The sequence below is a fragment of the Thamnophis elegans genome, chromosome 6 (genome assembly GCF_009769535.1).
Source record: "Thamnophis elegans isolate rThaEle1 chromosome 6, rThaEle1.pri, whole genome shotgun sequence".
NCBI classification, from domain to species: domain Eukaryota; kingdom Metazoa; phylum Chordata; class Lepidosauria; order Squamata; family Colubridae; genus Thamnophis; species Thamnophis elegans.
This window is the reverse complement of record NC_045546.1, coordinates 29,181,014-29,193,482: the sequence shown is the minus strand read 5'-3', so window position 1 is coordinate 29,193,482 and position 12,469 is coordinate 29,181,014. Positions and strand designations below refer to the sequence as shown.

General features: G+C 36.0%; 1 protein-coding gene across 1 annotated transcript in view; it reads right to left on the bottom strand.

The window, feature by feature from the left end:
• Window positions 1-12,469, bottom strand: part of LSAMP (limbic system associated membrane protein) — a 491,916-nt gene that overhangs the window by 156,928 nt on the left and 322,519 nt on the right. Inside the window, exon 3 of the mRNA XM_032219924.1 lies at window positions 906-1,031. Coding sequence (XP_032075815.1) covers window positions 906-1,031 — 126 coding nt within the window. The remainder of the gene's footprint in view (window positions 1-905; window positions 1,032-12,469) is intronic.

Below are 12,469 nucleotides of genomic sequence, written 5' to 3'. Positions count from 1 at the left end.
AGAGTGCAGAGAAGACCAACAAAGATGATTAGGGGACTGGAGACTAAAACATACGAAGAACAGTTGCAGGAACTGGGTATGTCTAGTTTAAGAGAAAGAAAGACTAGGGGAGACATGATAGCAGTGTTCCAATATCTCAGGGGTTGTCACAAAGAAAAAGAGGAAGTAAACTATTCCACCTGAGGGTATAACAAGAAGCAATGGGTGGAAACTAATTAAGGAGAGAAGCAACTTAGAACTGAGGAGAAATTTCCTGACAGTTAGAACAATTATAACAGCTTGCCTCCAGAAGTTGTGAATGCCCCAACACTGGAAGTCTTTAAGAAGATGTTGGATAGCCATTTGTCTGGAATGGTATAGGGTTTCCTGCCTAGGCAGGGGATTGGACTAGAAGACCTCCAAGGTCCCTTCCAACTCTGCTATTGTACTGTTTTCTTTCTGAAAATCTAGAATAAATCATTTAAAGAGACAAAAGCTGTAGGTAAGAAAAATTATTATCGCCATGCTAAAACCATTGTTGTGGTTTTCAAAAGCTTATGTCAAAAATATTATCAGAAAACGAGGCCTTTCCTTTTTCTGCCACTAATGTTGGTTTCTTTATTGCTATTATGTTTTTGTAGTGAAAAAGATACTTTTATTATCTTTTATTAGGCAGATGCTAATATACAAATCCAGACACAGAGAATACTTGCTTTGGCCAGATGTACAAATGTCTTTATAAAATTATAAATCCAACTGTTTTTTTAAAATCATGTTTCTGAAATATTTATAATATACAGTGAGACAATAAAAAGCCATTTGAAGTTTTAAAATGTTTTTTAAAAGTCATGTTTTAAAATATTTATAAAGGGCATGTAAGAGATAAGAGCCATTTAAAACATACAGGTAGAAACCATGGGTCCTACCTGTTGGAGTGAGGTGCCTCCAGGTGATGACAGGCTCAGGACGTCCATTTGCCATACACACTAAGGTCACATTACTTCCTTCATTCACAGTGACATCTGAAGATATGTTGGAGATCTTTGGTGGAACTGCAGGAACAAAAATGATTAGTCAGAGCTGGCCTTAAGTTGATCTAAAGTGTCATAAAATTTATTAAAGATACAATTCTGAATCCTACTGCTCTGAATAAACAGGAACAGAGTTTACAAATGACATAAAAACATAATTTGTGCCTCACTGAATGAACCATAATTGTTTGCTTGTTTGTTTGTTTTTACAGCAATTAAATTAAAATTAGTTAAACCATATTATGCCTTAGGCATGTTGAATGAATCATACCATGTTGTCCTACATCTGGGTCTCTTGCAGAGCTCCTTATAAGTTTTACTTAATTTGCTGGCTTTTTATACATCAGCTCAAAATAATTTATATTAACTGTGCTTAATCTACCTAAAGGTAGAGCTGGCTTTAAGTTTAATTGAACACAAGGACTAAGGTTCACACATTGCAATAAGTCATAATTTATAATTTGCAAAATACAATGCATTTTAAGTCAACACCAAATCTTGTTATGAATGGAGTATGTGGACCTGATACATGAGGCTGAGAATTTTAATGTCCAATTTAACTTTCTTTCCACAAATGAAATTAAAATACCTGCAAGAATGAATACAATAACAGTACCCATATTTAAGAGATTTAACCAGATCCCTCTTGCTATTTTCATTATGGTTGCACTAGCTTCAGGAATTTGCTGTGAAGTATCTGTCACAGTGTATACCCATGTTTTACTTTTTGTTTTCACTTCAAGAGTCCTTATGGTTCTCTAAATAATAGTGGAATACTGAATCAAATGAAAACTGATGCAATATGATATATTTCTACAGCCGATTATAATATTATATTTGGCTGTAGAAATATAGCTGAGTAAAGAAAATGTATACAATGTCATGGCTTTTGCTGTTGTCAGAATTATGAGTCAACTTTTAGAGCTCTGAGTAGGAACTAAGAGGCAATGATGAATTCTAATCAGTATACAGTCCAAAATAATGTTATGGAATCATCTTAAATAGTAATTTTTAAGATGAGCATATACAAGAAAGAAGCAGATCAACCTAATGCTCTCTAGATATTTTGGATCATAACCACCATAGTCCTTGACACTGCCAATGCTGCAGATGGTTCTGGTAACTTTAATTCAAAATATGTGAGGACCTGGGACTACTTATACTAGTCTCTTGCACTTGAAAATTTCTTGGGTAGTGACTTTGTCTGCTGTTTTCTGACACAAACATCCAAAGACAAAAACTGAGACAAACACCAGGCAAAAATGGTGACTGGTATTAATTCTTGCTTTGAAAAGCAAGAATTACAAATAAATAAATAAATCAGTAAGTATGGTGAGATGGATTTATTAGATTTTTATACAACTTCATACAATTGTAATTCCAAAAGATCTTTAAGTTCTTTCCCTTGCCTGAAATATACTTGGAATCTATCTGAGCATTAAAATGGGGCTGAGTTTATGTGGTGAAAAAAGTTTTGCATGCCATCTATAAAATCCAGTGGTTATTTTCCATTAAAACTGTTGTTCTTGTAGAAGTACTGTATCAAAAAGTAAAAGTATTAATATATTAATAAAGCAAGATTGTCTTAATATGACATGCCCTAAATTCATTACTTCCATGTATGCCATTTTGAAGATCATGTTTACTGTTTAACTGAGAAACCTCTGCCTCACACTGTGGATTTAGATCTGCATTTGCATTAAACTCAGAAATAGAAACATCCTTATATCCCATTCATTTCAGAGAAGAGAAAACCAAACTCCTTCACTGTATAATTCAAGAGCTGGGAACAGCAAGGAAAGGCTATCACAGAATGCAGGAATTAGGATTAAGCGAATGACAGAATTATTCAACATTATTATTTCAGTTTTGAATGTGTGTATTAGTTTCTGCATTGTAACCTTCAAAGCGTCAAATAAAATAGAGACATAACCATATGTTCCTATTGTAAAGATTAATAGTGAAGTTTCCTTGTCTTAATAAGAGTGTAACAAGAGTGTTCTATTTTACTGAATGTAGTCTTCCGAAATTGAATTAAAAGCAATGGATTAAAAGCAAGATCTATGATTTCAAAATCATCAAACCACAATATAGTTTATTTAAATGTATCAGTCTATATAAATGCATCTCCATCGTTCACTCTAAATTTAGTTAAAGATCAAGAACTGTAAACAGAAGAGACCAAGAGGCTCATCATGTCATATTTTGACAGGGCATAAAAAGGCATACACTTCCCACAATGCTAAAAATGTTCTATTGCTGATTAAGCCATAATAATTATTTCCATATTTGCATATAAATATCAATCAGTAAATTAAAATATGATGCAACCCTGCTTTATAATTTTGTCCTCTTTCTCAGAGATGCCTTCCTTCTTGTTGATGTCTCAAGGACCCATCAACACAGCATGTTGTGATTCTGATGGTTCTTTCTTATCTACTATATGTTATATTAATTTTGCATTGAATTTGCCCCTCCCTTTAAATTTGCCCTTCCCACCTTGATTTTGAGAGAACATTTGTTATTTTGAATAAGTAACTAGTTTTTTTCATTTAAATAAAAATTCTACAAGATATACAGTAGGTATGAATTACTCCTGAAAGCCAACATTTCTAACGTAGATATGGAATGGAAACAAAACAAATAATACAAAAAAAAAAGAGAAAAAGAAGGGAAGGGTGCTAGTAATATAGGTAGCAGAAAGCTGATTATGAAGAATCAGAAAATAAGAACAGTCCCTGAAAAATCAGATAAATTTAAATGTATGCAGTATCTCCAAAATTAAACCTCTTTGTTACTTGGAATTCAGTACATATGAAGCAATGAACAATTACCTCTGAATAAAGGTGAATGTATCTGGACTGTAAACTGGAAGGGATCTTGATCTACTCATACCTGGAATCCCTTTACTAAGTAGTGAACTATCCAAAACACATGGGCATTTATTTATTTATTTCCTTCCTTCCTTGATTCCTTCCTTCCTTCCTTCCTTCCTTCCTTCCTTCCTTCCTTCCTTCCTTCCTTCCTTCCTTCCTTCCTTCCTCTTAGAGCCTCCCAGAACTAGTGGGACTAAACTTGATGAAAGAAAATTTGGGATCAAGGAAAGACATTGTGAAAATGGGCATTTAGTATCTTTTTTAAAAAGGCTGCAAGGATTGAAACACACACCTACTCTGATTTCCAGTGCTTTTCTATCTCTTAAAATGAAGAAAAAAGTTGCAACATTTGCCCTCTAGCACTAGAGGGTGCTGAAATACTGAAAAAAAATCATTTCACCCTCTGCTGATGAAGGCAAAAAATGCATCTATTTTTAAGGTTGGAATAAATTGCTGTTATCACCCACCTCCCTCACACAGACATGAATAAAAAATTTAAAACTTAAGTTAAAGATTAATAATAACACTAAACAAAATGCCACATAAAATCTGATGTGGCCCTTAAGCTGATGACAACACAACTCTAAGAGTAAAAATGTTGTGAAGGACAAAGGGTTAGGAACTTCTTCCACATTTCCAGTCTATGAACAACCATAATCAAGCAGTTTGGCACCCACCAATTCTTTCCCCCTTAATGCAGCAGCCATGCTTTAAGTAGTCTTCAGGATTTGTTAGGGAATTGTTTTGTATCTTTGTCCACTAAGTCACTGACTTTCACTATTTTCTCTCCAAGGCTTCACATTATAAGGGAATTTACTGTGGGTTGAACTGCTCTTAAGGGAGTGGATATTTTATTGAACTGCCAGTATCCATTTCATTTTACAGTAAATGTTTTGCAGGACAGGAATGTTGGGGTGGACAAGGCTTTTGATCCTTGCTAATTCTATATCTCCACAAAATACTATCTTGCATATAAGTCAGAAATAACCATCCATAATACACACAACTGCATGGTTTGTGTTTCAATGAGATCTCAATATTTATATCAGTGTTAAGACAACCTAAGACACTGTACCATAACATTCCCTCAATACCGAATTATAATAATTTGACAAAATGCAGTGTGATAAAAACTGAAGAAAACAATTCGTATAAGGTGAAATGAATTAATGGACTTTCTGTTTTTTCCCCGTTCTCCAACACAATACCATCTATTCATTTATCCATGCCAGAAGCTCAGACATTTTGCTCATGGGAGACAGGTAAGAATATGAATTGTTTGTAGCTAAATAATTGAGTTACTGACACATGTTAAATAAAAGATGGCTATATAAGTTTTTAAAAATAGGGCTTTGCATAACCTTCTAACAACACTATGTATCATCTATAGTCCAGGTAATATTCCATGGTTTGGTTTTTTGAACACGAACTATTCACACTGATGTAAAAAAATAAAACAGAGAAAAAAAAGGCATGGAAGACCCTAGGATTGGCATACAATACAGAAGTGAGTTTGAATGAAGAAATGATCTTTAAACATATACAGGCCACTTCTTTTCTCAGCAAGGGCACTAATATCATTTCCTGACTTAATATATGTAAAATATTCTCAACTATTCATGATTAGGTCAATTGGAGCCAAATGTTGGTGCCTCCAATCATGTCTTTTTTTTCATATGTACTTATACATCTAGTGCTTTATCACCCATGCAAAACCACCATTCTATTGCTCTCCTGCTTTGATAACTTTATTTAAACATAGTGTACATCTTGCAAAGAGAAAAAAAAGGAAGGCAAGGAGATAGGAATGTGATAGAGAGCTGGAGATGTATGGTATTCTTCTTAATGTTTCTTAAATGAATGCTTTCAGGGCAACCACAAGGAGCAGAATGTTTTCAGCTTACTTTACAACTGCCTGCTGATCACTGATCACTGATACATCTCATTGATGCATCTAGCGATAGCAGGAGTGTCTAAATGAATTAATGCAGGGGTATAAAACTCACTGCATTACGTTGCCGTCACATGATTTTTTGCAAGGTTTTTCCCATTTGCGGAGCTGGGGTGAGCGTAACCTATGCATGACACATCCAGCCCACGGGCCACCTGTTTGACACCCCTGAACTAGCGCATACTAAAACACAGTAAGAAGAACCTTCCAGAATTACTCGGGGCAAAAAGTTTCAATTAATTAACATCAATGTTAGTGTCATTATGAGTCACTAAATATATTCCTTTAAATGCAAAGGAAAGAAAACAGCCCCCTCTTGTCCTACCTCACTCACTCACCCACCCACCCACGGTCTGCTGTCCTACTGTACCTAAAGCACACATTGAGGTTTTGGTAATCTGACATTCCTTTGACATTCTAAGGATGTCACGTAATGAATGAAGGAAATGAGTTAGCTAATGTGCAATGTTCAACTTTGGGAGATAAGGACATCATTAAACTTCCATCTAGAAAAAAAAAGGTATGGACATAAAAGCCTCCACAGAAGCTCCCCAATTAAGCTTTAAGAATTGTAATTTCCTCTTCTCCGGCTCCTAATTAACAACATTTTTCATCAAATACAAAAAAATTAAATTACCTCTTGGTGAAAATGAAAAGAAGGGAGAGGTGGCTTTGCTGCCCATCACATGCACAGACACCTTAAGCTTTTTGGAGCTGACATTTGTTTGCTACAATTAGTGATCTTTTCTGAGGGCAACTAATTGGCAGCAAATTGGACTCATTAGTAACTGTTGAGTTAGAGTGAAATAAAAAAGGAAAGGGAATTTATAGAGGGACCTGAACTGGTAAATAGGATTAGATGGCTAATTTCCTCCTCCCACTCTATACCCCTAGGGCTAATCACACCTATATGAAGAAAAATATTGCCACTTTTATCCAACTGGGTAACTACCTAAACAATATTTTTGGGGCAATGCATGCTAATACCCAACCATCATTTTGAAGCTGCAACAATAGCAATAGCAATAGCAGTAGACTTATATACCGCTTCATAGGCCTTTCAGGCCTCTCTAAGCGGTTTACAGAGAGTCAGCATATTGCCCCCAACAATCTGGGTCCTCATTTTACCCACCTCGGAAGGATGGAAGGCTGAGTCAACCCTGAGCCGGTGAGATTTGAACCGCTGACCTGCTGATCTAGCAGTAGCCTGCAGTGCTGCATTTAACCACTGCGCCACCTTGGCAAGCCTCTTCATTAGTAGTAGTAGCTGCTTGATTTTTGTTCTGTTTTCTATGTTTGTTTTGCTGAACATAAATTTACAGCAATGCATGAATAGCAGTTATCCCAGATCAATTCAGTTCCTTATCAAAAGTAAGTTTAGAAAGAAATTTTAACTTTCTTTTCTAGAAAAGAAAGTTTCAGTAGGGATGAAATAAACCAGAAAAATCAATGAGTTTCTTCTACCTTTAAACCAGAAAGTTATGACATTGATTGACTACATGTATATATGTATACATATGTGTGTGTGTGTGTATGTCTATAAAAGCAAGAAAACATGTAATAACAAAGGCATGCAAAACCAGAATTGAGAAGACAGCACATACAGCAAGTGCTACATGTATAAAAGAAGCTGAAGAAACTTGCAGGAGTTAGCTTCTGCAAGAAGATAGCATAGACTGACCACAAACAATAGCATGAAAAAGTAGCAACAATGGAAAACTGGTATAGCTGCAAGAAATACCATTTGACCACAAGCAAGAACTGGTTGGACCATAAAATTGACAAACAGAAAATGAAGATGCTAAAGTGCTCTGGGACCTTAACTTCAAATAGTCAGACACCTGACTTATTTAACAATTGTTGATAAGAAAGATGACAACATTTGAATAGTGGATATTGCAGCTCTTGGAAACATCAGAAGATAAGAGAAAAAACTGGAGAAAATCACAAAATACAAAGACCTAAAAATAGAAGTAAAACAACCGAGGCAAAATAAATAAAAGATATTAGCAACAACATCAACAATAATAATAAGCACTACAATAACAAGCACTACAAAGTAATGCCATGAAAGCGAAGATACAAAAATCCACTGACAACCCAAACTGTCGACTTTGCAATAACAAAGTCGAAACTGTTTCACATTTAATATGTGAATGCAGCAAAATTGCACAAACTGATTACAAGGCTAGACATGACTGAGTTGCTAAATTAATCCACTGGTCATTATATAAAAAATATGATTTACCTGTACCAGAAAGTCATGGGAACATAAAGTTGAAAAAGTTATCAAAAATGAGAAGGTGAAGATCTTGTGGGACTTTTGAATACAAACAGATCGTCATTTGGACCACAACATGCCAGATATCATGGCTGTAGAGGGCCGAATTGTACAGTTTATTGATATTGTTGTTCCTGAAGATGCCAGAGTCGAAGAAAAAGAACTAGAAAAAAATAATGAAATATCGCGACCTGGCCATTGAAACTACACGGCCATGGATGAAGCATGTAACAGTGATACCCATTGTCATTGGAGTACTTGGCACCATGTCCAAGAATTTTACAAGTTATACCCACAAATTGTAGCTTCCTGCAATAACACCAGCGAAACTGCAAAAAACTGTGCTACTCGAAACATATTTTAAGAAGGTCGAACATCACTTGTCAGCTGTGACCAGGGGGGCATTTGCCCATGTTCGCCTGGTGCACCAGTTGCGCCCCTACCTGAACCGGGAGGCTCTCACAACAGTCACTTGTGCCCTTGTGACCTCTAGGCTGGAATACTGCAATGTGCTCTACATGGGGCTGCCCTTGAAGAGTATTCGGCGACTTCAGCTAGTCCAGAATGCGGCCGCGCGAGCGATTGTGGGTGCACCTCATTTCACCCACATAACACCTATCCTCCGCGAGCTGCACTGGCTACCTGTTGATCTCCGGGTGCGCTTCAAGGTGCTACTTGCCACCCATAAAGCCCTCCATGGTAGTGGATCTGGATACTTGAGAGACCGCCTACTGCCAATTACCTCCACACGACCTATTAGATCTCACCGGTTAGGCCTCCTCCGAGTCCCATCTGCCGGTCAATGTCGACTGGCAACTACACGGAGGAGAGCCTTCTCGGTGGCAGCTCCGACCCTGTGGAATGATCTCCCCGTGGAAATTCGTACCCTCACCACCCTCCAGACCTTCCGCACAGCCCTCAGAACCTGGCTATCCCATCAGGCCTGGGGTTAAGACTACAACCCGCCCGAATAGTATGAATGTTGTGTTTTAATTATGTATTTGTCTTATATGTTAAAAGTTTGTCTCCCCCCCCTTTTTAAGTTGTAAGCCACCCTGAGTCCCCCCAGGGAAAAGGGCGGCATATAAATAAACTTTAAATCTAAATCTAAATCTAAAGGTACTTAGTTGATACCTAGGATGCTGACAGCAAACCATATCAACCATTAGCACCAGTCACTGGAATTTGTAATGCATTTTTTAAATGTTCAGTTGGCTGAGTTTCATATTTAATGAATAAAGTATATAACAACAACAATAACAACAATCATAATAATATAAGAAAACAGAAACAGAAGGCTTTATTTTGGCAGCTCAAGAACAAGCCTTAGCCACAAACTACATGAAGGCAAAAATTCAACATGTTACCAACAACAGCAAATGTCGCCTCTGTAATGGGAAAGACGAGACAGTCAACCACTTGATCAGTGGGTGCAGCAAAATTTCACAAACTGACTACCTACAATGCCATGACCACATTGCTAAGATCATTCACTGGAAATTGTGCCAAAAGTTTGGATCTGAGTATAGCAAAAACTACTGGGACCATCAGGTTGAGAAGATTTTAGAGAATGAAAAAGTCAAAATCTTGTGGGCACTTCATAATTCAGACTGACAGGCATTTGGCCCACAACACACCTGACATAACAATAGTTGAAAAGAAAAAAAGTATGGTTCATTGACATTGCAATACCTGGGGATGCACAAAGTGAAGATAAACAGCAAGAAAAAATCACAAAGTACCAGGACTTGCAAATTGAAGTTGAGCAACTGTGGAAAAAGAAATTGTGTGTTGTCCTGATTTAATTGGAGCCCTTGGAGCAATACTTAAAGGGCTACCTCGCTATTTGGAAATTTTAAATTTATCAGACTTGAACATTCTGATTCTACAAATAACCACCCTACTTGGAACAGCTTATATCCTCTGATGTTACCTTAACAGTTTCTAGGTCCTTGGTTAGGACTCGTGCTGTTGAGCTACCAAACAGCCCCAAAGGCTGTGAATCGCACCAAAAATTAACCATATACTACTACTACTACTACTACTACTACTACTAATAATAATAATAATAATAATAATAATAATAATAATAATAATAATAATAATAGGTATTTGGGTACAATCCTATCAGTCAATTGCAATATGCAGCTTTATTTGGAACAGCTTACATCCTGTAATGATACCTTTAAGACCATCAAATGTCAACATCTACCTATCTTAGATCTTTGTAAAGTATTTGATGTGGAAAAAAATGCCAAATGCAGCCTAAAATATCTGGCCAACTGTGTAACCAACAATAATAATAATTACAAATGGCAGCTTTACTTAGAACAGCTTACATCCTGTGAGAATACCTTTAATATTATTAAGCAACATCTGCCTATCCCAGGTGCTGGATTGTTGGAATAGAAATATACAAAAATACAAAATCTAATCTAAACATTTGGTGACTGTATGACCAACAATAAAAATAACAGAAACCATAGTAGATGGCCACGATGGGACCAGCAATGCCAAATCTTCCTTAACTACATCATGATTTAGAAAATGATGGCCATAAGTTAGACTTTCTTAAAAAAAGTTAAAGAAGTTTATAAACCATGTTTTAGCAAAATATTCAGAATAGTTGGCATTTTGCATTTAAAAAGAAAGGATACAGTATGGGAAAACAACAGAGGCAGAAAGAAAATAAGCAATAATCTGGTACTTTAGCTATCTGTCTGTTTAAAAGATTTATATATCATACAATCTACTAACAGTTCTTGAAAATGCATAAGATTTAGCAGAACAATATTAAATGTGATAAATAAAAAACAAACTAAATCAGAAGCATTCAGAGACCTAGTTAAACAATTAGTTTAACCCTTAAACTAAAAGGTGGGAGCTGGCTTTAAGACTACTAGAAGTTTACTCTTTAATATGCAGACCATGGAGAAAGAAAAAAAAGATCTTGATGTCAAATGCTATTTGTGACAAAGCCCATAAAAGATACCCCACTGATGACCTAACAGTGTGTTGTTGGCTGTGTAGCAGAAGTAGCTTGGATTTAAGCACTGCAGTTTGTACTATTATAATAGCACAGTTGGTTTGTATAGTGAAAAGCTGGAAGTCCTGATCCTCTAATATTAATATTAAAAAACAGGTTTTACATCAGTTTCCAAGAAATTAAAGAGAAATTTTGTTCAATTCCATATGAAATATGCAAATGTCCCAGAGGCCCAAAGAAGAATTTTTAAAAAGCTATGGCTTATAACATCTACATAGAATAAATAAATTAAATTTAACACAACACATAACTGTTTTGCTATTCCTTACAGAGAAACTGAATTCAAAAGCAAATTTCTTTGTTTCTGGACCTCCTCCAGCTTCTGGGGTCCTTTAACAGAGTTGTGGGATGATGGTACACCCCTAGCTCAGACACTGTAATTTATATCTCAAGGTCCCTGAAGTTCTGCTTTTGTCTTGAAAGGATTCAAATCCCTTAAATACAAAAATGAAGAAGAGTATGGGAAAATCTGTCTTTTGCATTTGTGTTAGAAAAAGTATCTTTCCCTCTGAATGTTGATTGTAACACAGATGGACTCTGACATTTAGACTGCCAGAAAGACTGGCAGAAGTATTATGAATACTGACTTGCTATTCACAACAAAAACAATGAGAGATACTCAATGTAAGTTCAAAAAGTAACTGATAATATGTAAACCTGTTGAGGAAAGCATGGGATTTTCTGGAGAAACCATTCACCACACATATTGCCACATTCTGAATCAGTTGCAGTTTATAGACTGCCTTCAAGTTCTGCCCCATTAACAATAATTGAAATAAGATTACCACTTTATGAACCATAAAGACATGGTCTTTCTCCTCCAAGTAGGTGAAGATTTATCACAATTGATTTATCAGGCGAAACTGTGAAAGTTCTTCCATGCTACTGAAGTTATGTGGATTCATGGGGACTCCTCAGCTGCAATCCTATTGCTAAAAAACGGACAACAAACCTAAGCCAAGGTGCAAAGGAACTGCATATGCATGTAGTAGATCAAACTTTATCAATTTCTTCAAGAAAGAAGCAATAAAATGATTTAGCAGATATTAGCAATAATATTATACAGTAAAATTGAGATGGGTAATATTGCCTAAGCTGACACCATAACCACTAAAAGAATTGGAAACACTGTATCATATGTCAATTGATACTAAATTAGGATCTGTCAAGAGATAACCATATTTTGATTATATCAGATTGTTTTTTGGGAAATTTTCCATAATAACTGAAGCCAACTGCACCTCTTCCTGCAGTTGCTTCCAATATGGGACACTGTATTTTTATTCTAATGTAACAAATGACTAG